General features: G+C 55.2%; 1 protein-coding gene across 3 annotated transcripts; it reads left to right on the plus strand.

Moving 5' to 3' along the window:
• The first annotated feature begins 349 nt into the window (after positions 1-349).
• On the plus strand, positions 350-25,648 carry EFNB1 (ephrin B1). Of its 3 annotated transcripts, none has more exons than XM_085008789.1 (6): positions 350-1,262; positions 9,923-10,200; positions 10,944-11,036; positions 11,256-11,384; positions 11,526-11,854; positions 22,384-25,648. In XM_085008789.1, the coding sequence occupies exons 1-6, from the start codon at positions 1,135-1,137 to the stop codon at positions 22,417-22,419; spliced, it is 993 nt and encodes a 330-aa protein (XP_084864915.1). In that variant the 5' UTR covers positions 350-1,134; the 3' UTR covers positions 22,420-25,648. The 3 variants fall into 3 exon arrangements, with proteins under 3 accessions (XP_084864915.1, XP_084864914.1, XP_020935628.1); XM_085008788.1 differs by lacking the exon at positions 22,384-25,648 and adding an exon at positions 17,452-19,202; XM_021079969.2 differs by lacking the exon at positions 22,384-25,648 and having other exon boundaries at positions 11,526-13,455.

Raw genomic sequence — 25,648 nt, forward strand, 5'->3', positions numbered from 1 at the left:
GCGTGTGTAAAAAAAGAATGGCAGTACTTTCCCGGAATACTTAGGACAGGGCCTGTCTAGCCCAGGTCAGCGGGCCAGGCGCGCGGGGAGGAGAACAGGCCGACAGCTCAAGAGGAGCACCAACTTCCCACGGGCTGAGCGCTCTGGAAACGGACTAGGCGGGACCCACACCTAACCGCACAAGCCGCACACTCAAATTGGTGCCATCGAGAGCGCGGCGTCCTTAAGAGCTCCCTGAAACCCCACCCCCTTCCTGTTCTTGGGGGCGTGGTGCGGGGCAAGGACCCCGTGACGGAGCTTGCTATTGGCTAAGATGAGTAGGGTTGGCCTTGCGTTCGCCTGAGCAGGGGAGTAGACAGCTCAGCCGCGGCGGAGGGAGTCTATGCGCGCTGGACAGCAGTGGGAGGTGTGTGAGCCTCGCACTGGCCTCAGACCCTCGGGCGCAATCGTCGGGGAGCTAGGACTCGGCGGCTGGACTGCCGGGCCACCCGGCCGAGGCTTCAGAGGTGCAAACTGATGGGACTTGCTCGCTCGGCAGCGTCTCCCCGCTCTTATAAGTACACTGAGCGGGGCCCGCGCTGAAGTAGAAGCTGTCGGGGGGCGCACAGCCCGGAGTCTCAGTGTGGCCTGGAGGAACGGAGCCCGTGCCTGGGCGCTCCGGTCGGGAGCCCCCGGAACGAGTTCGTGTGTTGGGGAGACTCCCACTTCTTCCCAAGGGTGCCGATCCCGAAACGGTCGAGGCTTCTGGGCGACCGCAGAGTCTCCAGTGACGAGACCCCATTGGGGAGAAGGCGCGCAGTCCCAAACAGTCTCGGAAAGCCGAGCGGAATCCGGCGGGATCACCCGGGGGCTCACAGCCCCCGTCGCGCCTCGTGCGGCGGAGAGGCCAGGGGAGCGAGCCCTCGGAGGCCGCAGCTCATGCCCGGGTTGGGGGCGGCTGCCCAGTGAATCTTCCTGGCCGGCGGGGCGGAGAAGAGCGACACCGAAGCCGGCGGGAGGGGAGCACTTCAAGGCCGGCGGCTGCGGAGGATGGGCGCCTGAGCAGCTTGGAGTGCAGCGCGGCACGGGAAGGCGAGGCCAGCGTTGCTGAGGAGGCGCCAAGGGATCCCAAAGTGCAGCCTGCCCCCCGGGAAGATGGCCCGGCCTGGGCAGCGTTGGCTCGGCAAGTGGCTTGTGGCGATGGTCGTTTTGGCGCTGTGCCGGCTTGCCACGCCGCTGGCCAAGAATCTGGAGCCCGTGTCCTGGAGCTCGCTCAACCCCAAGTGAGTAACTTATCTGCTCTGATCCCAGGGGGTGGGAGGCACTCCTTGGGGGTGAGGCCGCGCGCCCCTGAGCGCCTGTGAGAAGATGTTTGGAGGAGGAGAGGCGCCCCATTTTGTCTCTGGCTTTTTCGAGTGTTTCTCTGCGGACGGGTGGGGCAGGGTGCGGCGGGGTGGGGTGGGGGCCCTTGGCTGGGTTGTGACCCCTCGGCTTCCCGGCCCTCTCCAGCGCTAGTCCCGGATCAAGTGGAGATGGTTGCGCCCGGCGGTGCTGGGAGTCCGAGCGCTCGAAAGCGCACGGGAGAGCAGGTTGGGGAGAGAAAGCAGCCCCCTCGGGGGCCCCTGGGAACGTGGCGGTTTTCGCCGAGAGCCGCTTGGTGAGGAGGTGGGGGGGGGGCGAGCTTGACCTGGGCGGGGGAGGAGGAACACAGGTTCCTCGTTTGTTTAGCTGTGAAGGGATCTCCGCGCGGGACTCCTCGCTCGGGGGCGGGTGGCAGCTCCTGTATCCCCCATTCAGGCTTCTCCCATTTTCATTTCTCTTTCTTCCTTGTTTGCCTCCCTAGCTTTTTGGTTTGCCGTCTCTTCTAGGCTACCCCCCCCCCTTCTCCCTGCTGGGGCCTTGGAAGGGCGGGCGCCGCTCCCAGGCTCACAAAGGCGGCGGGTGGAGAGGGGCGGAGTGGGAGAGGGGTTTTGTTTGCGGGGGGGGGGGGGGTTCGATCCAGCGCCGGTCGGGGGTCTTCCAGGGCTGCGGCAGAGCTTCCAGGGCTGGCCTGGTCAGAGAGTGGTGGCCGAGCTAGCGAGGGAGGTGGGTGGAAAGCGAAGGATTCCTGCCCAGGCGGGTCCCATTGACCCGCCTACCCTCTGTCCCTCAGATTGGGGAGCTGTGCTTAGCTTTTCCCGAGGGGTTGGGGAGGCAGCTATATAGAGGAGATCCTTTCTTTTCTTCTTCCTCCTTTCCCTTACAATCCCCCCCACCCCCCTCCCCAGCACACACACCTTTCAGGGCGGTGGCTCAGTGGTTTCTGGGCAGTTAGTGGGGAGTCTCTGGGCTGTATAATGACCTCTGGACCTTTTCCTCTTTTGGTATCCAGGACTCAGGTTGGAACCCAGGGTCAAAATTGCTCTTCCTTTCTGTTTTCTGGAGGTCCCAGCAGTGTGGGGACACACCACTTAGTGGGAAACTGGGGACCCTTGGCCTGCCCTATCTGTGCTCTACGATTCCTGTATCTGGAATCTCTTCCTGTTCACTCTCTTGGGCACCCGGCTAACTTCCCAGGCTCCTGCATGCCTTGGCCTCTTAGGTTACAGGGGCCGTGCATCTTTCAGCTCTAGAGTGGGAGAGGACTGCTTCTTTAGTTCTCTTCTCTTTGGGTTAAGATAAGGTCCTATTTATTAGTTAGTGGGATGTCTAAACCAGGGTCAGGATCGAGGGCTCTGCCTCAGTGCAAGGAAAGGGACTGACAAGAATTTCCTCCTTACTCAGAAGCCAAACTGGGCAAAGCGCTCTTCTAACAGCAGGGACTCAAAATGGTCTGGGGCTCTGGGCTCCTCAGCCCAAGGGGAAAGATTGTGGAGTGCCCAGTTCCCCCCTGTAAGGGTGGAGACTGGAAATGCTCTCTCTTGAGCCAGGAGAGCAGAAATCCGCCTGGGGTAGCCCATCACAGGGGCTCATGGGAATGACCTAATTGCTCTCTCGGGTCTCTAACCAGAAAGAGAGATAGCAGGCAGTTCCACAGCTGGAAAGGAGCCCTCCTGCAGAGTGAGGGGGGTGGTTGACTGGGAGAAACAAGATCTCCCTGAGCTTCACCCTTTTTGTGTTTTGAGCCTTTAGTGCTCTGGACCCGTTTACAGGTTTTTGAGATAGGCCTCCCTCCCCAGTTGACTTTAGGCTGAGGGCAGGCTTCCTGGGGGTGGTGGGTGGTGGTGACTGAGGCCTCAGTACGACCTGCACAAATTCCATCTTGTAATTGAGGAGATCCTGGGAGTGGTGGGGGACTGATCCTGGTGCCCCTGTGACGCCCGCCCCCTGCCCAAAGTTCCATCTCTGCCTAGGGGTCTGGAATGCAGCCTGTCTGTGTGTGTTGGTGTGGGTTTCGGGGGTGGGGAGGTCGGGGGGACAGGAGGAAGGCATTGCCCTCATCTACATTCTGAGCTCTGGGGGCTGCCTCTGCCACCGCGCCCAAGCCTCGGGCTGCCACAGCCTTTCAAATAAACAGTTTCTTTCTATCTTTCTCTCCCGTTTTTGCCTCCTGCCCGAGTTCTCCCTCTCAGGTCGTTGTCGTTCGTCTTCTCACACCCTGTGTGAGCCGTGTTCACCTCCCCTCTCCAGCTCAGCTCGCCTGCTCTCCCTCTTTCTCACACTCCCTCTCACTCTTAGTCACTCTCTGCCTCTTTTTCTCAAGTCCTTTTGTTTCTCGCACATGCCCGTGCTCTCCCTCACAGGCTCATTTTCTCCCATCCCTCCCCTCTTCTTCCCGGCTTTTGGTCTCTCTCCTCAGTCCTGTCAGGAGCTGGCAACCCCCCTCCCCCCCCCCAAATCTCTCAGCGCCTATAAACCCCGCTTAATTGCTTCCTCCTTGGGAAAAAATCAAAATAAAGAAGTGGTCGGGCTGGGGCTATGTTTCCGGGTTCCAGAGTCCGGGCAGCCCCAGCCCTGACTGGGAGAGGGGAGCCAGAAGGGCCGGCTTCGGCTTCAGACTCCTCGCCTCTTTCCCACATTGGTGCTGGGGCCCTCCAGGGTGGTAGTCCCTGGGTGGCAAAAGCTTCTGCCTCCTTAGCCCTCTTGTCAGATTTGCCCAATGAGCACAGCGTGGGAAGGTGAGTTTGGGCCCATTGGAGGTTGGGAGGAACCCAAGTACATGCGTGTGCTTGGGTCGGGGCTGCGATGGAAGGTCCCAGGGCAGTCCCCCTCCCCCAGCCTCCTCCTCTGAGAGTTTGGGGCAGCCGGCAGGCCTCATACTTGAGTCCTCAGCCAAGTCCAGCTGCTGCAGTTCAGTCTCTCAGTCCCGTTCTGACCCCTTCCTGCCCCCCACTCAGGTTCCCCCACCTCCAGGGAGTGGGAATGTGCCTGAGATCACATTACACCTTCCCTGCAAGGGGACAGTGGTGGGGGCTTCAGTTTGGCATCCAGGACTCTTGACTCTCTCCAGCATGGGTGGGGGCAGCTGCAGACCCCAACTCAGGCTTGCCTGCTACAAGCCAAAGTGTTGGCCCCAGCCCCCTCACAGCTGTTCCAGCTCACAGTCCTGGGGAGGCCAGCTCAGGGGGCCCCTTTCCAGGGCGGCTAGGGACCTGACCTCTTTTACTCTGTGGCTGATTAGCCACAGGTGGGGGCCCGAAAGTGATGGGAACCCAGCAGCTCCTAAAGTTCTCCTCCTTTCCTCCCCCTACCCCAGGCAGCAAGGCTTCGTCAAGAAGGGCCTTGTGAGGCTAGGCTAGGGCCTGAAAGGAGGGTTCCCTTTCTCCCCTCAGGCTCTCTCCACTGCCTCACCAGTTCTGGTGGACAGGGGTGGGTGGGCCCTGGATACCACTGTGCATCACTGATTTTTGGTATTGGGATTGTGGAGCCGGTGGGCCAGCCAGGAGGCAGCGAGTTGCCATGGGAACATCAGGTTTGGGGGAGGGTCCACCCTATGATTATTAGGGGAGCTGAAGTAGGGGGATGCTCACCAGCCACATTCTAGGTTCCTTCCCCTGTGTGCCATAGCAGCCCCTTCTGGGTGGATTTTTATGCCAGTCGTTTCGGGTAGGGTTGCTAGCAGCCGGGAGTGTAGGAAGCTTTTTCAGCTTCGTCTAAGTGACACTGTGCTTGTTGTGCTAACAGTCAGGCAAGGCAGTACCTTACTACTTACAACTCATCCTCAGATGTGAGTGTATTGGGTATTCCCAACAGCCCTGGGAAGTTGGAATTGCCCCTGTTTTCCAGATAAGGAGGCATTTTCCTGGAAAAGGGAGGTTACTTGTTTAAAGTCAGTCATCTCATAGTGGGTAGAAATGTGCCCTATGCCATTCTTTCCATGCCATCCTGCTGCCTTAGAGTCTGGGGAAAAACTGGATTTAGAAAGAGGCACTGGCTCTTGCCCCTGGGTTCCCCTCTCTCGCCTCACAGGCGTGCATGCATCTATCCTTGTGACTCAGAGCCTGCCCACGTGGGATGAGCAGTGATCTGGCTTCCTCATTTGACTTTGCAAGGCCTACCTCTGAGGGCAGTGTGCTCGGGGTGACCTGATCTAGAGGCAGCCAGCTTGATGCCTGGCGCTCTCCCTTGTGGGCTCTGAACAGCAGCCTTGGTTCCTCTCTGGGCCAGAAATCTCACTGCCTCTCAGGGACCCCACAGAAAGACGCCAACAAGGAAGGGGGTGTTAAGTCCACAGTGGACACTAGTATTGGCCCAGTGGGGCAGAGGGGAGATGTAGCTCATTGTAGGTGGGGGGGTGACTTCCTCTGGGGCTCTCCTAGCTTCCCTGCCTCCGACATTGCTGTGTGTGTGCCAGGACCCAGCTGCTGTTCCTGCCCACCTACGCCTGGGCGGGCACTGCTGGGACACGCCAGGCCTGCTCCTGCTGCCTTGGGGGCTGGGTGGAGCTGGGGGAGTGAAAGAGGAGCCTTTAATTTGGGGGCTCCCCACCCTAGCCGGGATGAGAGCAGACTTGAGCTCTGGCTTGGGGTCTATCCTCCACTGGTCCTGCCGCCCTGGGGGTGCAGGCGAAGTGTGGTGCCAGCTTCGCCGAATCAAGGCTGTGGCTAGAGCCTTTACCAAGCCTGGACTGGCATGGCCTAGGACCAAGCTCTCCCTTCGGCCACTCTCTGACCACAAGTTCCTAGAGCCTGAGGGAAGGGTGAGAGGGAAGGAAGCAAAGAGCTGGTAGGTCATGGGCAGCTTTCTAGGCACGACCCCCACAGCTACCCAGCTCTACTTGTCTGTGTATGGGTGCAGAGGGGCTCAGCCGGACAAAGAAACAGGTGGGCAGTTGGCCTCTGAGCAGTACCGGCCACTGCCCCAGAGCCTTCAGGCTTCTCCTCTCCCAAGATTCTTTTCAGCAGTCATGGCAATACTTCTAAGCTCAGGAGGCAGGCTGGGGGAGAGACTTGGGCTAGGGTGGAGGGGAAGAGGCAGGCCACAGACGAGAGCCTGAATGCTCAGGCCGCCTGCCTCCTTGAGTCCTTTAACTCCCTGGGGGTGGCTCCCTGGGGTCTTGGGGGCTATCAGAGGCTAAGGAGGGAAGGCCTCAGGGGTTACCATGGCGACCTGCTGCAGGCTTCCTGCTGGGCCATGTCAATCCCCTTATTTTCCAGAAAAGGGCTTTGTCTGGGGGTGGCCCCAGGCTGGAAAGCTTGGCTTGGTAATAGGGGGAGTAGTACGTTTTGAAAAGTGAGGGATATAGAGTTTAACTGGGCACTGTCTTCCACCTCTTCTCATGTCCCTACTCCTAACCTGGTGGGTACGAGGGGAGACCTATAGGCTCCCTGCATACAGGGTGACCAGCATCGAACCTGACCTCGGGCTTCACTCTCACTGGCTGCATACTCATACTCACCCTTCATGGCCCCTCCCCACTTTCTGGGGCTGCTCACAAGCCCAGAAGCACTTTTCTTAGTGGTGGGGAAGAGGCTAAGAAGGCACTATCATGGGGGACCAGGGTCAGGGAAGCTGGGTCTCATCAGGCTCCTCTTCCTTCTGCACTTTAAGGGAAGGTGAGTTTCTCTCTGCCAGCTGCTATGCAAATGAACTTATGAATATTTATGAATTCTGTTCACTGAGGTTGATGAGAGAGTCTGAGGGGTGTTGGGGGGCGATAGTCCTCTCTTCTTCCCCCTCCCCCACCTACTACATAGACATCTGTTTCCTTGGTGTTTCTGGGTTCAAGGTAGAGCCTTGAGTAGCTGGAAGCCCTGTGTTCTGATTCCAGGGCTCCAGAGCCCAAGTGGCAATGGGAGACTGTGCTCAGGGCAGACAGAGTCCCTGTGAGTAAGCTGGGCCAAGTGGTTATAAAAATGAGCTGACCTGAACCCCTTTGCCTGCCTTCTACCTACTGTCACCTCCAGGTAGGGTCTTGTTTGGAAGTGCAGCTATACAAGGATTCAGCCAATGTTTTAGATCCTCTCGGACCCCCAGGGGTTAACATCCTGGTGAATTTAGGCTCCTCAGTTTGACTTTGAGTACACTTCTCCAATAGGAGCATTCATCTGATCACTCATTCTCTCACATGAGGAGCCCGGACCCAGGTGGGTCTCGAAGTTTCCTTCTGGTTCTAAGCTGTTCCAAGTTGTCTAATCCCACTGTCTGGAAGAAACCAGTATGAGGATTGGAAAGTGAAAAATGCCTTGGGAATTTTGGAGGCTTTGGTGAAACTTCTTGGCTTTTTGTTATGCGTGGGATGGGGGTATTTTCTCTCAAACGTTTGTATGGCCCTCCATCTGGTGCCTGGAGTGCGGGAAAGCTAGGTATCAAGGGGGAAACCTTCTTGTTGTGGCTTTTACCCTCCTGCACAGCAAGATGGCAGGCTCCAGCTTGGTGGAGGCCTCCCTGGAAATGGAGAAAGGGCTACTGCCCTTCATCTACTTGGTCTTGTTCCCCTACTCACCCCCTTAGGTATCATTTCCCTCCCTCAGGTGGGGGTATTAAACTCCCAGAAGGCCCTCATGCCTTGTAGCCCTCAGGAAGTGGAACCATGCTTTTCCATCATCAGCTCCCTTCTCTTGAAGCACTGCCTTCAGCCTTTCGTTGTTCTTCCTGCTAGAAAGTCTAACTCCCACTGGATGAAACCCACACTGCTTGTCATGCCCTTGTCTTTCAGTCTGGCTCTAGCAGAGCTTTTCCACCTCTTCTTCTGCTCCTCTCTACTCATTACTGGGCCAATCACTGGCCTAGGTTTTGTGTCCCAGCCATGCTGTCTACTCTTGTATGTTGACTTCTTATTCCTCCCCGCCCCCTGCCCTGGACCCACTTTCATCTCACTCTTTTTGTGGGACCATCTCTAACTGTCCTTTCAGATGAGCAGTCTCCTTCCTTTTTCTGCCTTCAGCCCCTGCCTTTTGAGCTACCATCCTCGCTCATAGCCTCCTGATAGCCTGGTGCTGTCTATTGCTGCAGCGAGGGCCATTTACTTTCCTGACCCCAACCAGACAATAACGTCCTTGAGGATGGGGCCATGTCTTCTTTTCCTACTTCCCACCCAAGAAACAAGACTGAGCTCATAGACACTTGGTCTTAGTGTCTGGCCTTCTGCCTCTTGGCAGACCAGAATAATTCCTAAGCTGGAGTCAAGTGGTTGAGCGCCAAGTGTGTGCTGGGTGCTCTACATATGCCATCGTGTCTCCCCTTCGCAATCCTGGGAGGTGGGGCTCTTCCCATCCCCAGTTTATAAGTGAGGACACTGATACTTAGGGAGATCAGAAAGCTCATCCAAGTTCACAGAGCTGATCAGGGCTACCATCTATCTGATCCCAAAGTCTTTTTTCTCCTATATCATACTGCTTTGCACCCAATTCCAGCCTGCCCAGGCTCAAAAATGGCTGGGAGAGCACCGCTTTCTTTGTGTTTATTTTGTATTGAAGCATCATTGATTACAGTGTTGTGTTAGTTTCAGGTGTATAGCAAAGTGATTCAGTCATACATACATATGTGTCTTTTTTTTTTCCAGATGAGAGCACCACTCTCTTAGGCAAGGATAGGATGATACGAATAGGTGGCCCCAGGCAACTGCCCTCCCCCTGCTATTTCCCAGTGCCTGGCCCTCTGGATTAGAAGATGAACCTGGCTGGGGAGGCATTTGTCCATCTCCTCTCAGGATCTGGAGCAGAGGCAGTGTGGAGATGGGATTAGAACATAGATGAGTGAGATTCCTGGGGCCCTGTCTGATATGATCTCTGTTGTCCTCGCTTGGGCTCCTTCTCCCCTTCCTCTGTTCTAAGCAGTGAGACTGGTCAAATTTGGGGATTCAGGCTTTTGCATTATGGGGGTGGGGTAGATCCCAGGAGGATGCCTGGCAGTGGGGAGTGGAGAAAGCTGTGTGGAGCTGCACCTGGCTGGAGACTGTGGCCTTGGCTCTAGGCAATGCCTGTTCCTATCTCCCCATCAGGACCAAGACTAGCAAAGGATGGGGGAGAAGGCACGGGTCCCAGAAAGGTTATGTACCCCCAGCAGTTGGCTGGGAGCTGCGGGGGTGGTGGCTAGGGCATGTGTGGGCTTGTCGTGTGCGTGTTTCTGTGTGTGTGTGCATGTGCATGTGCAAACACATGTGCTAGGGAGCTAGTAGCCGTGGCTGTGGAGGCATGTGAGTGTGTTAGGGGTGGGAGGAGGACAGGGCTGCCACCTCCAGGCAGCCCAGGCCTGACACCTTGGTACCCAGCCCATCTGCCACGTCAGCCCCCTGCGGAAATGCCACATTAGGACAAAGGGCACCCCCAGCTAGGCAGTGCCCCACCCTGCCGAGCAGTCAAAGCCTGGCAGCCTTGCCCATAGGCCACCCCTTCCACACCCTGCTGGCAGTGTGGTTCTCTCTCCCCACCCCCAGCCTGAGGATGGAGGAAGGACAAGAATGTCTGTCCTCACCATCTCCACCCAGTGCACCCAGCCTGGCCTTCACTGTCTGCTCCCCTGGTTCCGAGGATGGCCTGAGACCCTCAACCCTGAGGCTGACCATCTTTTCCCTCCTGGGCAGGTTCCTAAGTGGGAAGGGCCTGGTGATCTACCCAAAGATTGGAGACAAACTGGACATCATCTGCCCCCGAGCAGAAGCCGGGCGGCCCTATGAGTACTACAAGCTATACCTGGTGCGGCCTGAACAGGCAGCTGCCTGCAGCACCGTGCTTGACCCCAACGTGCTGGTCACCTGCAATAGGCCAGAGCAGGAAATCCGCTTCACCATCAAGTTCCAGGAGTTCAGCCCCAACTACATGGGTCTGGAGTTCAAGAAGCACCATGACTACTACATTACCTGTGAGTCCCTGCCCACAACGTGGTTCTCTCCTGTGCAGTAGCAGTGGGAGCTTCTGAGTCGTGCAATGAGAATGCACACAGGTCAGGCCCATCCTGATCCGGTCCCCTTTGAAGACTGGAATGCCCTCCTCCTAGCCTGGCCTTGGAATTCTGACCCTAATGTTCACCAAGAGGCCTGCTCCCAGCTCATCCTGGCTCTAGCAGTTGGATGGGAAAGGACTCCGATCTGTGGTGTCCTCTCTTATTTCCTTTGCCTGCCTAATTTCTAATCCTGGGAATGGCAGAGATAGCAGAGTTTCTTCATGAGAAACTGAGGCCCTAAGAGCTTTACCTTATGCTAGATTGCACAGCGAGTTAGGGATAGGTTGGGATTTCAGCCCAATTCTCTTGACTCCTAATCTAGCATTCCTTCCAGTCTGTATAGAAGCCTCCTGCAACATGCCAGTTCCAATTATTTTGCCTCTGAGCAACATCGCTCAATGAGAAGACATACTTAGTTTCCACTGAGAAAAAAGAGCCACTGCCTGGTCCTGATAGGGGAGCAGTGCCCTCGCGGGTGGGGCTAGTTCCTGGACTCTGTTCCTAGTGGGAGGAGAGAAGTAGAAAGGTTCATAGGTAGGTGGAATCAGGTTGCAACTCCCTGGCTCCCAGTTCCGTCGTTATGGGCTCAGGCAGCACTAGGCCTTCTGGGTAATGCAGGCAGCCCTCTCCCTCACCCTGAATGCTCTGGCCTCTTGCTGCAGCTACATCCAATGGGAGCCTGGAGGGACTGGAGAACCGAGAGGGAGGCGTGTGCCGCACACGCACCATGAAGATCGTCATGAAGGTTGGGCAAGGTGAGCACCCTGGGGGGGTAGTGGTTTCCCCAGCTAGGCTTTTGCAACAGATGCTCCTAACTTGGGTGTGGTGGTGTGGGGAATGGGTTGGGGGCAGTAGGGCTAGAGGATCTGAGGTCCAGTATCTGGGCTGTTTTTGGCCCGTGCCGTATAACTGAGGCACCTATGCTGTCAGGGAACCCCCCCGCCACCACTCACCTATCTTCTCCCCACCCTCAGACCCCAATGCTGTGACGCCTGAGCAGCTGACTACTAGCCGGCCCAGCAAGGAGGCAGACAACACTATCAAGATGGCCACACAGGGCCCTGGCGGACGGGGCTCCCTGGATGATTCTGATGGCAAGCATGGTAAGTGTGTGGGTATCCCCCAGAGGGCAGAAGCTATTGCTCGGCCCTAGCTCTGAAGGAAGGCAGGGTGCCACCTGAGATCCACCCTCTGTCCCCAAGGACCCCTGGCTGATCTTCCTCCCCTCCCTTTCCCATCCACAGAAACTGTGAACCAGAAGGAGAAAAGTGGCCCCAGCGGGAGTGGAGGCAGCAGCGGGGACCCCGACAGCTTCTTCAACTCGAAGGTGGCGTTGTTTGCAGCCGTAGGCGCTGGCTGTGTCATCTTCCTGCTCATAATCATCTTCCTGACCGTCCTGCTACTGAAGCTACGCAAGCGGCACCGCAAGCACACGCAGCAGCGGGCGCCCGCCCTCTCGCTCAGCACCCTGGCCAGTCCCAAGGGGGGCAGTGGCACGGCGGGCACCGAGCCCAGCGACATCATCATCCCCTTACGGACTACAGAGAACAACTACTGCCCCCACTATGAGAAGGTGAGTGGAGACTACGGGCACCCCGTCTACATCGTCCAGGAGATGCCGCCCCAGAGTCCAGCGAACATCTACTACAAGGTCTGAGGGCCCGGGCGGCCTCGGCCCCGAGGGACAGTTGGCCGGGACTGCACCTCTCCTTCCTCACCCATGCCCCTCCCCTTGCCAGCTGTGCCCACCTTTGTATTTAGTTTTGTAGTTTCTTGGCTTTTATAATCCCCCTTTTGCCCTGCCCCCTGGGCTTTGGAGGGGGGTGCTTGTGCCCCTAGCCCCCATGCTCTTGTGCCTTCCCCCTCTGGCCAGGCCTCTGGGCTCTGCGGGGGCACCCCTTCTTGGAGGGCAGGGTCTGATGCTGATGGACAGCAAGCAGGGAGTCGCCCCCCCATGGCCCTGCCCCCCTCCTCGCCCCGTTTCTCCCTTCCCAGGACTGCTTGTCCACTATCATCACTGTTTTTAATGTTTTTGCGTTCATTTTTTAGCTGTCAATTCATTTCCATCTGGTGTTTTTTTTTTTTTTTTGAAGAAAAATGGAAAAATGGAAAAGGCAGCCCCTCCCCAGCTTTTCTGAGCCCGGCTGACCCCAGTATAAGGGGCCTGGGGCAGGATGTGGCCAGCCAGGAAGTACAGGATGGCATTTCTTTTATAAACTCCTTGACATTTGTTGGGTGGCGGGGTGGGCCAGGGCTGTTCTTGCCCACGAGGGAAGACGAGAGTGCCACTGGACAAGGTGTCTCACCCTTCCCCCACTGACCCTCCTTCTTCAGTGCTGATCTTGGCAAATGGGGTAGTGGCTGCCATCCTTCCACCAAAAAAAAAAAAAAAAAAATCCCTTCCTTGTGGGATTCTTGGGCATCTCCTGCCTCCCTCACTCTCACGGTAATTAACGTCTTAATTGGCTGTTGCCTGGGGAACAAGAGAGCTGCTGCAGGCAGATGACCTCATGGGGGATGGAGGGAGGTGAGGTGCCCAGGTGGCTATTTGCCCTGCAGAGCTGGGAGTTCCCCCTTTCCCCTCTGCCCTGTTCTCCCCTCACCTTTAGCATTTCAGCTTGGTGGGGAAACAGAGGCCCAGGGCAGAGAACTAAGCGGGTATAAGGCCAGGTGGCCTGCTCCTTTTGTGGGCTCTAGCACAGGTGGGTGCACCCTCCCCCAACCCAGCTCCCACTGGCCCTGCAGTCTTGGGCTGGGGCTTGGAAAGAGGAAGAGGCTTGCCTAGGGCTGGGCTAGCACGCCGTGCACTTTGACCCCAGCTCCTTGCCAGCACGGCTGCTAACAGACTGCCACTTACATGCGCCTTGCAGGCGCTCCCAGAGTGGCCATGGAAGGAGCTGGGCCTCACATCATCCACCTCCACACTGCCTCCTGGCCAGCTGCCCACCCCAGTGCCAGGTGGGAGAGGGAGCGGAACAGCCAGCCCCTTCCAGGTGGCAGTCGGAAGGGTTTTTTGTTTTTGTTTTTGTTTCTGTTGCCATTTGTGTAAATACTAGTCTTTTTGGAAAAAAAATAATGTAAAGATGTTTTGTATAAACTCTGAATTATTTTCTTGTTGCTTTTTTCTTAGAAAAAATGAGAACTAAAAAAAAAAAATTTAACCACATGGAGAAATGGGTGTAAAATGGTGTCGTGATGTTGGGGAATGAAGTGTGTGTATGAGTATGTGAGAGAGAGAGAGGGAGTGTGTGTGTGTGTGTGTGTGTGTGTGTGTGTGTGAGTGAGAGAGAGAGAGAGAGAGAATGAGAGAGAAAGAGAGAGAAAGAGAGAGAAAGAGAGAAATTTTCGGTGCCTAAAACAATGGCGATCTGGACAGGCATGAGAAAATGATGGCTGTCCTAGTGGAACAAGATATTGCAAGTGCTCTGTGCCCTTCCTCGTCACAAGATCCTCTACCCTCTTGTTCTCCTGGACCCTGTGGCCATATCCCCCTGTCCATCCTGTCACTGCTGTGGCATAGGCCATGGGCATCTGCCCAGTCTGGCACTAGGCTCAGCTAGAGAGGGTTGATGGGGGAAGGGGTGTTCTCATGGGGACCTGGGTGTGTCCGCAAGTACTGCCGCCACCTGGCTGGGGCTAGATCTGGAACCTGTTGGCAGGCCCAGCCCTGCCCTGCCTCAAGACACCTGGAGGTGGATAGAAATAACTTCCCAAGAGCTGGGCTTCAGCTCTGGCCCGCTGGGTACTGAGGCTGCTTCAGGCTGCCTGGTTCACTTTATAGCCAGAAGAGCCTACCTTCTCCTGTGCCCCAGAGCTCTCACCATGGCATACGTGGGGGCTTCTGGCTGACAGTTGAAGCCCTCAAGCTAGAGAAGTCCTGAGCACCTGGTCTCCCTCCTGCAGGCTGATGGCCTGCAAGTGTAGTGAGGGCCCTGAAGAGAGTTTGGCTACAATCCCATAGCAGAGACGCAGGCTGTCAGGGCCTGGAGCAGCCTGTAGGTCTTCTGGGGCTGGGGAGGGGGGCGCTCCCTGTGGAGATGGCTGAGACAGATGTCAGGAGAGGAGGACAAGTGGGATCCCAGCAGCTAAAAATGGGTAAGAAGACACTAGAGGAAAGGAGGAGGAGGAAGGAAGGGGAGGGTTAGTTAGCGATCCAGAGCAGGAAGCCCCAACACACCAGCCAAGGAGCAGGCATGGCTGTGAGGGAAGTGGGAAGTGTCAGGGAGAAGGCAGGGGGAGGAGAGTCACGGGACCTGCAGGGTGGAGGGAAAGGAGGCTGGCTGGAGCAGCCAGGGCTAGGCCCCGGCTGGGGTGCTCCCCAAGCCAGCTGGGGCAGAGGCTGTTTATTTGGTTTCTCATTAACCAAAGGAAGTGCCTGGATCAAATGAGGCCTCTGCTGCTTGACTGCCTTCCCAGAGTGGGGGCCCCTGCCTGGGCCAGGGGTCTCTACCCAGGGCTGCTTCAGGCCAGATTGATGGTTGCTTCAGGTCAGATTGATGTCTCTAACCGAGGGGAAGCCTGATCCAGATTGGGTAAAGCCCTTTCCACAGGTCACCAACCGAGTGTCCTTGGGTGGTCCCTGCCCCACTCCCACCCCCCCACCAGCCCAAGACACCAGCTGCCCTCACCCTATAGGTGGGGAATCAAGTTTCTGAGGGCCCCTTGGGAGTAGCTGCAGGAGTGTGAAGTTAAAAAAAACTGTCTGGGAGAGGGCAAAGCTGAGAATGAGGCAGCCTCTCCAACAGCCCAGAAGGTTTGGCCTCAGTGGCTGCTTTTTGTCTGAGTTCTGTGTCTGCACAGTGCTGGCCATGCAGCGCTGCTCAGTAGCCCCTTATGGCAGAGCGTCCTTCACCAGGACAGTGCCTGCCACTTAAAAAAACGCTTGCACACACTTGATCTCGTTGAATCTCATCAGGTTCCCTGTGAGAGTGGAAGGTGGAGAATTCTTTGCTTCATATTTGGGCGACAGGAAACTGAGACCCTGCTGGGGGCAGTGACTTGCCCAAGAATATGCATCAAGTGAAAACCAGCGCTAGGCTTCAAGCCCAGACCTTGAGCAAATAGAAGTTGCTTGAGGGTGATTCTTCCCCACCCCACCCCCATGCTCCTTGCCCCCTTGCAGGTGAGACTGAGCAAGCGTGCTTCCTTGGGGATCTTGAAGAACAGGAGCCACTCCCACCCTGCCATTTCCCTACCCTCTGTGTGGGTCAGGGAGGGACCAAGCTAAGCTAGCTGGAGGCAGGAGGTGTGAGCCTCCAGTGGTAGGGCCCCAGACCTGCCCAACCCTCAGCTCTCCTTCCGGTCCCAGCTGGGCCCAAACTCCTGGTGAGTCAGGGATAGAGGATGCTTCCCAGGTGAGGGTGGGGCTGCCTGGCTTCCTCCACAGGCTGAGCCCAGATCACCAGTGAAGCCAAGCTGGGCAGGTGCTAAGCAGGCCTCAGTTTCCCTGAAGGGACAAGGCCTTGTGGAGCTGTAAGGCCAGGGCTCTTGGGACTTATTGCACTGGTCCATCTGAAGCTCTCAGGAGGACTTCCTGAGGCACCCAGGATGTGGATGGCTTGGCACCCTCTAGGCAGAGGCATGGGGGTGAGCTGAAGAACCCAGGAAAAGGCCCAGGCCCTACTGGGACCATCCTAGGTTGGGCCCTGCTGAGCAAGCGGCCCTTTGGCCACCTGGCATCAATCACTCTCGGAAATCCGGCCCACCTGCCTGCCTGGCCTCGTGTCCTGCCCGGGCACGTCACAGTCCCACTGACACCCCAGCTGAGTCAGCCCTAGCCTGCCTGGGGACCCTCCTCACCCATCTGCCGCCGGCCTCCTGCACAGCTGGCCATCAGATCTTGGGGGGCTGGGGCCCCAGCTGGTGCTTGTTAGGTTGGCTCCCCCTTTGGGAGGCTGCTGAGGGGAAGACCAGCCCCCACCCAGGACAGGGGTCACAGAGCCCAAACTGAAAGCAATTTAAGGGCACGGGGGAGACAGTAATTATAGGTTCTGTTTCCAATGGTTAATTATCCAGCTGGCAAAGAGAAAGGGAAGAGGGAAAGCTGGGGGTGGGGGGAATAAGGAATGTGTGAAGGGATATGAAAGGGCAGGAGGAGTTTGCGGTGGGGCCTTTTAATACAGGGGAAAGAACCCCGGGCTGAGCGGTTGGAGACGAAGAGCATATGCCAGCTCTTTTTGATCCGACGCAGGCAGGTTCCTGCCTCTTTGGGCCTCAAATGCCTGTCTGGGTTATGAGGAATGGGATTAGATTTCTTCAATTATTCAGAGAATATTTACTGAGCACCTACTATATGCCAGTGGGTGATCTGGTCACTAGGGTACAATGATGAACAGGATAGACAAGGTCCCTGCTCCCAGGAACCTCACATTCTAGAATAGCCTTTAAGTGTCTAGTTAACCTTTAAACTATGCAGTGGTGTGAGCGGCAGAATGGAGGATAACAGAGATTAAAAGCTTGGGTACGAAAGTTAGCCTTCCCTGCATTCATTCATCCATTTTTTTTTTTTTTGTCTTTTTGTCTTTTTAGGGCCGTACCTGTGGCATATGGAGGTTCCCAGGCTAGAGGTCCAAAGGGAACTGTAGCTGCCGGCCTACACCACAGCCACAGCAGTGCCATATCTGAGCCACGTCTGCAACCTATACCACAGCTCATGGCAATGCCAGATCCTTAACCCACTGAGCGAGGCCAGGGATCGAACCCACAGCCTCATGGTTCCTAGTCAGATTCGTTTCCACTGCGCCATGACGGGAACTCCCATTCATCCATTTTTTAACAAGCGTCGATTGCCCGGCACGAAGTAAGCATCAATAAATGGTAGCTGTTGCTTCCCCTACGAGGCACGCAGGAGGCAATTTGGCTCTGGGTCTGGGCTTCCCAGGGACCCTTCTTACTGTGAGAGTGGCCCCAAAGCCTGGCTTGTTCCTATCATCACTGCCCAAAGCTGGCCTTTTGCAAAATCCCTAAACGTACTCAGCAGAGGCCCCAGTCCCAGTTTGCCTCCTCTAGCCTCACCTGCATCTGGGCTGGGGCTGGGCAAAATGTACCCCTGATATACACTTCCCAAAGCCAAACTAGAAGACATGTGTGGCCTTTACTCCTATGCCTCCCCAGGGGCAGTGGGTAAAAAGCTGGCTTCTGAGAGAGTAGCTTTCCCCTTTCTCTGGCCAGGGCCCTGAGGAGAAGCTCCAGGTGGCTCCTTTGCTTCCAGGATCCCAGGAGCAGCCAAGGAGACCGTGGAAACTACCCTGCCCCAGAGACTCTCCACCGGCTGGATTCTGCTGGGCAGAGCCCTTCTTCTCAGGAGGACTAGCTGGTGGCCTCCCTCGCTACCTTCATGCCAGTTCAGTAGAATCTGAGGGACCAAAGCCAGCAAATGGTAGTGCCAGGACTTCCTTGAGAGCTTCTTTCCAGACCAAACCCCTCAGAAACTGAGACCCCGGATTCTGGAAGTGACTTACTCAAGGGCACATAGGAGTGCTGACAGAGCCACGCCTCAGGACCAGCTCCCCTTCCTCCCAGGCCACAGCTGTGTGCCTTCTTTGTACACAGCTGCTTTGTTCTCCCAGAATCCCCAGGAGTTTGTGCGAGTGAGCCAAACAAACAGTATTTATATTGACAAACTATGTAAGTTTATGCAAAGCAGTTACCAAAATGACACATTCTAACATTGAGGAAACTATGGTCCTGGGAGGTTTAGGCCTGGTCAGAGCAGACCTGGAAAAGAAAACACACTATCAGTTCACCCTCCTCCCTTTCCTGTGGTGCCTCGCACAGCTCTGAAAGTCACTCCTGGACACAAGACCTTGGAGGTGCCTGAAGGGGTCAGAACTGCTGGTTGGGTGCCCAGACCCAGGATCAAGCATCTCTCAAGGCTGGGTGGGGCTCTAAAGGTCGAGGAGTTCACCCTTCCTTGGGAACCCAAGGTGGTTGTCCAGCCTCCATTGCACACCTCCAGGGTCTCCCTCCGATCTCCCCCTCCCTCCCCCACCCCGGTGGCCGCAGGGCCTTTCCGGCCTGACGGTTAGCTGTCCCTGCCCTGTCTTCAGCACAACCCCCCCCCCCAACACACACACTAATAGCCATGGCAGTAACATGCTTTCACATGCAAATTGCTATGGAATTCTCAGCCCCTGCCAGTGCCCCAGCCCCCAAGGCCTCCCCCTGGGCAGATTGAGAGAAGAGAATGGAATCTTTCAAGCTGTTAGGGCATTTAGAGACCTTCTAGTCCAGCCCCCTGGTTGGATGGATGGGAAAACTGAGGGCCAGAGAAGGGAAGAAGGAACTGCCCAGAGTCACACAGAGAGTTTACCGGGACTGGCCCTCGCCCAGGTCTTCTGACTTCCAGCCCGCTGCCTCTTCACATCACAACCTCCCATTTCCCCCTTCCCCCACCCCACCCCCACCCACAGCTGTTGACTGTGGGCTCTGGGATCCCTCCCTCTAGCAGACACTCATCCAAGGCACCCCTCAGAGGAGCCTAGGAGTGTGGAATCCAGAAAAGAAAAGGGCAGAGGTGTCCATGACTTAGGGGCTCTGCCCAGGGAAGGGAGCCATTCTCCTTTGAAACAGGCAACAGGCAGGATTTGCTCACTTTTCTCTCTGTGCACACCCTGTCTCCTCCAGGCCCTTGATCCTGATCAAGTTGCCCTCATTCCCCCACCCCACAGCAGACCTGCCAAGCCATGCCGAACCTTCTCCTGGGCTCTAGGCGCACAGCACAAATCTTCCCTGCTTTATGTAGCATCGCTCTGCCGGCATGGCCACCAGCAAAGCCTGGGCCCTGGGAAGCCCTGGGAACCAAGATCCCAGCTGGGGTCTGGAAAAATCTCCCTTCTCTTCAGTTAGGCTAAAAACAAGATTGGAATTTTCTGAATTGAACTTTACAAGGAAATAAAAATAAACACCAAAGGGGGAAAAGAGACCAGTTTATAGAGCACAGGTGTCAGTTCCCAGCTCAGCTGAGGTGTTGTCACAGATGGGCCTGAACTAACAACTTCCAGGTTATCCTTCAGCCTCTCAAGCATCTCTTGATTCAGCCCACTTCTGACCACCCCAGACTCCACTACCCTGGTCCAAACTGCTTTCATCTCCTGCCTGGGCTATGATGATCACCTCCCAACTGCTCTCCCTGCCTCCATCTGTTCCTCTCTCTTGCAAAACGGCAGCCAAAGCGTTTTTTTTTTTTTTTCCCAAACACCATCTGATTTTGTCAATTTCAGTTTACCTTTCACATTTATCCATCATTCCTTAACTCCTCAGCATGGTGGTTAGAGTCAGGGCCCTGGGTGATCTGGCCCCTGCCTTTGTCTCTCTCTCTCTCGCTCCCCAATTCTCTCTCTCCCTCTCTCTCCCCACTTCTCTGTCTCTCTCTTTTCACTGCCCTAATGGCATGCAGAAACAGAAATTCCTGGGCCAGGGATTGAACCCGTGCTACAGCAGAAAACAGAGCCACAGCAGTGACAATCCTGGATCCTTAACCCATTGAGCCATGAGGGAACTCTGCATCTCTTAAGCTTCTCACTTCAATCCCTCCACACCACATTCACTTTACACCTCGATTATTTATTTGTTTATTTATTTATTTTTTTCTTTTTAGGGCCACACCTGTGGCATGTGGAAGTTCCCAGGCTAGGTGTTGAATTGGAGCTGTAGCTGCCAGCCTATGCCATAGCCACAGCAATGCCAGATTCGAGCCGCATCTACGACCTACACCACAGCTCACGGCAATGCTGGATCCTTAACCCACTGAGTGAGGCCAGGGATCGAACTTGCGTCCTCATGGATTCTAACTGGGTTCATTACCACTGAGCCACCACAGGAACTCCTGAACCTTTCCATATGCACTTCCATCAGCCAGAAATGCCCATCCCCTTGTCCCTGGCCTGCAAACTCCTAAGGATTTTTCACAGACACTTCTGACTTCCAGATCCACGTGAAGTTGTTGCTCTCAGCTTCCACAGTGCTTCTGCCCACACTACATGTGAGCATCTGGAGGGCTGGAATTGTGTTTTATTTGTCTCTGTGTCTCCCCTAGAGTGGGGCCCAGCACAGAGCTGAGTGTAGAGGTAATATCAATGAACCTTTGAAACGTTTATCTAATTGAATGTGTTTGGCTGGGCTGGAACATCATCCCAGGGCTCTGTCCCTGCCCTCTACCTGCTCATATTACCGTCTAGCCAATCTGCAGAGTTAATACCTTATTATATTACCCTACAATAAAAGCAAGCATTTATTGAGTACTTACAGGCCAGGCACCATGTTCAACACTTGCTTATGTACATGGACACCTCAGTGAGGTTCTTATCTGAAGGAGAACCAGATTAGCTCTATTTTACAGATGAGGAAATGGAGGTTCAGCGAGGGAAAGTACCTTTCCAATGGGCACATGTCTAGGAAGTTGGAGAGCAAGGATTTGAACTCAAGAAGCCTGGTCTATGGCCATACCACCCTGAATGTGCCTGATCTCAAGAAGACTGAATCCAGAGTCCAAATACTTAGGCACTTTGCCACTCGAGAGGAGTGAGGTGGTGGTGCCAGCACAGGGAGAGGGTGAGGTGGGCCCTGTGGCCTGTGCCCCTCATGTCAGCCACGTAGCCATAGAGGCCATCTGGTGTGGAAGTTCAGAGCCCAGACTCTGGACTGGCTGTCAGGGTTTACATCCCAGCTTTACTACTTTCTAGCTTGAATTCTTGAGGAAGTTATTTAAACTCCTCTTGTGTTCATGGTTGTTTCTTCCATAAGATGAGGCTGAAAGTAGCAATCATTCTCTGAGACTGCAGTGAGGATAAAGCGAAGGCACACACAGGAAGCCCTGACAACAGGGCCTTGGTAATTACTCAGTAGGTGTCATTTGCGAGCCTTTGAGTCTGGAGGCAGCCTTTGTTCCTGTCACCAAGCCATAGGCAGCCAAGTCCAGTCTGGGCTGATCTCTGGGTGGCCACTTGAGTTGGAAGCTCGATGACCAAAGATTCTCTGGCCTCAGCCTCAGCCTGAGTTGCTCTGGCCCCAGTGAAAGTACAGCAGTGGTTGTGGGCAGCCTCCTGGGTTCCTTGAGCTGAACTGCCTGGGCTCTTTCCATGTTTTGGGCCTGGGATCTCTGTAGTCAGAGGATCTCTAGGGCTGGGGAAGTTGTGCTGCCCCTCCTCCCCATTCTTACACTCATTCCCTCTATCTCAAGCTCAAGGCCCCAGGGCTTGGCTGGTCTGGCCTTGACTCCAGAAAGACCAAGGGGAGGAATACCCAGTCTGCGGGAGCTTGGAGTCAGGGCTGGGAGGTCTGCATTTGAGGCCTGACTTTGCCATTAATACTTGAATAATTCATCTCTTCTCTCAAATCCTGGGTTTCTTCTTCATCTGTGGGGAATGGGATGTTGTCAGCAAAACTGCTTTGTCAAAAGCAGCAAGTATACTTCCATGTAAGGAGCCACCACTTCCCATCAGAATGTGTGTTCCTTTGGGGCAGAGAAACTGGCGATCAGTAAAGAGCTGATAAATGTGTGAATAAGTTGAGCAACTTTCCCACCCGGAATCCATGCCCATCCCTAGCCAGAGGCCCAGATCCAAAGCAGAGACACTGGAGCTTCCAGGTACTATTGGAAAGAAAGACACTACACTAGGGAATGCCCTCGTGGTCTAGTGGTTAGGACTCAGTGCTTTCACTACTGTGGTCTGGGGTTCAATCCCTGGTCTGGAAACTGAGGTCCTGCATCAAGCTACTGCACCCCATGGCCAAAAAAACCACAGAGATGCCACACTAAATGGCTTCTTTCTACACACATTAGGTTGGTGATGTTTAAGCTGTACAGCATTTCTGGAAGGCTACCTGGGCTACTTCACCTCTTACTAGCTTGGTTTCCTCATCTGTAAAATGGGGCTGCTGATGCCACCAATGGCATTGGGTCATTGAGAAGATGCCATGAGATAAGACATGTAAATCCTTTAGCACAGGGCCTGGCACATCTTGACCATTCAGTCAACACTGTTATTGCAATTACTATCTCCATGTGAAATAGTTGCAAGACTGCCTCTATCATTAGACCATGATCTCTTCAAGAATAAGGACTATGCTCTATTTACTTTTTTTCCCTCTCTGAATCTCCAGGGCCCAGTACAGAGCTTGGCACATAATAGGAGCTGAGTGAATTTGGTGAAAAGAAAGTCCAGTGTCCTCAACATGGAGAAGAGGAAGCCAAGGCCCAGGAGAGGGCAAGTCAAGAGTCAGGCCTAGAACTCGGGTCTTCTTTCTTCACCTTGTGGTCCCTTGGGAACTTGGGGTGAGGGTGAGGATTGGGGCAACCTCCTGGATCCCTTGAGCTGAACTGCCGAGGCTATTTCTGTGCTTTGGGCCTGGTGTCCCTGTGGTCAGAGGAACTCCAGGCCTGGGGCAGTTGTGCGGCCCCTCCTCCCCATTCTTGCCCTCATTTCCTCCATCTCAGACTCTAGTCTGGCCCAGCAAAACAGGAAGATTCATTAACCATCTAAATATACAGAGCTCAGGGGCCATGTGCAGCCTGCAACAGAGCTGGGGTCCCAGCAAGGCCAGAGTCTGAGGCAGCCGTGCCGGCTGAGGGCTGACTGGGAGGGGGCTGGTGAGAGGGAAACCCCAGGAACAGCTAATGTGATGATTGATGGGGAGGTGAGTGAAGCCAGGCCAGTGCCAGGCCACACCCCTCTCAGTCTCTACTCCCCTTCATGGCCACCTATCCCTGTACCCCCCTGCCTGCCAGGTCCAATCCTGGTCCCCCAAACCACTTTTGGTACCACTCCCCTCCCTGCACTCCTCAACCTTTCAATCTGGGTCCCTGAACCTCATAAGTATGGAGCCTAAGAGGTGGGCGATCAGGAGTGGGGGTGGGTTTCCCCAGGCCCCTGCCTGCTTATTATTGTAAGGGCTATTTCTCTAATCAAAACTCCCCAATTACCCAAGGGTCCCTCTGATTAATATTCCATGATAACAGGAACAGGTCACATCTGGCTGCAGGAGCTGGAATTCGACACTCTAGGAGCCCCATGATTGGTCTGCAGGAAGAATAATAAACTTCCTTTCTTCTGCCCCCCTTCCCTTCCTTCCCATTCAGAGGCTCCCCTTTACTTCCACCTCCCCTTCCTCAGGCCCTGTCTGCCCCTCTCCATCTCCATCCAAACTCCCAGCTTTGCCTTCTGCCCACTCTCCAGTCTTGGTCAGCCTCCTGGCCATTACCAGCCCCTACTTTGCCAGGCTGGCCCAGCAACATTTTATGCTGAGATGCAGCAGGCTAAGCAGAGAGGGTGATTTATGAGTGATTGTGGGTGCTCCAAATGTATCACCTCACCAAACCCTCCTTACCATCCTCCTGCGAGGAGGTGGTGTTATCCCTGTTTATTGATAGGGGCATGGTACATCTGAGAAGCCACGGGACTTGCTTGGTGTGATGTCACAAGGGCTTAAGTGGCAGCACCAGGGTTTCAAACTCAGGGCTTTCTCCTTCCAAATGTCCTCTTCTCTCCATACCTTCCGCTGATCTGCTGAGGACCATGTCAGTCCTGGATGCATGGATGAGGATGTGACCCACCAACAGGGCACAGAGTCACTGTGATGGATTTTTGGACGGAAATGAGCTGAGACCCTTTTTCTGAACCCCACAGACCAGAGAGGAGAAAAGTCTTGCCCACATCCATGTGGGAAGGTGATGGTGAATATGGGACTTGGCCTCATGTCTTTTAACCCTCAGAGGAAAACCCCTTCCACTTGCCATCCTGTGGACAGCTCTGGGTGAAAGAGATTTCCCACCACAGCTGCATCAGAAGGACTGCCAGATGCCACCCCCACTCTGACCTGGCCCAAAGACACCCAGACAGGGCACAGCTGCTTATGTTTGTTCATTCTTCACCTGGGTGCCTGAGCAGAAAGGGCTCTCTGCCTGGAGCCAGGGAGGGGATGGCAGGGGCAGGGGTGGGAATTCATGCAGGGGGCCAGAAAAGATTTGCCTTCAACCAGCTTTCCTGAGGGAAAGGCATGTGTCCCTTTGGTAGCTGCCCCCCCCCCCCCCGCCCCGCCAACCCTGATTCTCACGGGCCAGGACAAGGGCTGGGGAAGTATGTCCCGCATCCCCTTGCTCCCCCACCTGATCCTTCTTTCTTCCTCTCCTCTTGCTCTTGCCTCCCCTGGTGTGGGTGGGCCTTGGCTCAGTGCTGTTCAGAAACACCCTGGAGCCACCTCCCTAATTCATCGCTGAGTAAACTGAGATCCCTGGATGAGAAGACCAACAAAGGCTTTGACTCAGTCAGCGGCCCCTGGCTCCAACAGCTCCTCCCATCCCCTCCGCATCCCCATCCTGGCTGGGACAGTCCTGGCCAGAGGGCTAACCCATGGGGCTCCTCAGTCCTCGTGTCCTGCCCCCTGTGAGGTCTGAGACCTGCTGTGTTTTGAAAGGACCATGAGGTTTCTGGGACACAACTACCTCGAGATTAATACAGGCCCAGACAGGCCTTGTGAGATTTTGAGCATCCCCTGGGCAGCAGGGGCCCACACTATCCCTCCATCTCTGCTCTTTTCCTGCCACAGTTCTTAGTGTCCTGGTCATGCAGTTTCTCACTCAGACCCCTGCTTCCATATCCTCCCTGGTCCCACCCTACCCTCGTCTTCTACACTGAAGCCACCCTGACCTTCTTCAGCTCCAGATCCAGGGTAATTACAGAGTTTCCCTATGCTTCAGCTTCCTCCCCTGTAGGGTGGGGATAAAAATTAGACCTGTCTCATGGGGTTGTAAGGACGAGCATGCACGTAAAGACCGAGTGCATAGGACCACATAGGACCATGCCTGGAGCAGAGGAAGCCCTTTGTCTCCATCCAATCTGCTAATAATCCAAAAGGCTAACACCAAGGGAGAGGCTGCTGTGTGCCAAGCACTGTTCTGAGCATTTCATGCGTGAGAGTTTATTTCATCTCCCCCACAGATTTTTAAAGTGAGCATTGCAGATGTCATTCCCATTTCACAGATGAATATGCTGAGGCACACCAATGCTATGCAACTTTCCAAAGCTAGTACCCTGCCGAGAGATCATCTGAACCTATATAGTCTGACTCCAGAATTTGGCCTCAACCACTTGGCCTTTTTGCTTCCCTAGAAACAGTCTGGGACTCCGAAGTACCTACCAGATAAAGTCTAAATTCCTGAAGCTGCCACCGCATGCTCTCCCACCCCTCCTCCTCCTCAGATTACAAATCCCCTTGAGAATGGAATGACTGCTTCCGGAACACCAAAGGGGCTCACCTGCTTCCAAGCCCTGGCTTAGGCAGCTTCCCCCACTGGGAATGGCCTCTCCCCACCACCACTGCCATCACCACCACCACCAAAAAATAAAATAAAATAAAATAAATCCCTGCA

Source organism: Sus scrofa, chromosome X, assembly GCF_054392235.1.
Source record: "Sus scrofa isolate SSC_HxYL_T2T_F1_AM1 chromosome X, Sscrofa_HxYL_maternal_Yorkshire_Landrace_v2.0, whole genome shotgun sequence".
Taxonomy (NCBI): domain Eukaryota; kingdom Metazoa; phylum Chordata; class Mammalia; order Artiodactyla; family Suidae; genus Sus; species Sus scrofa.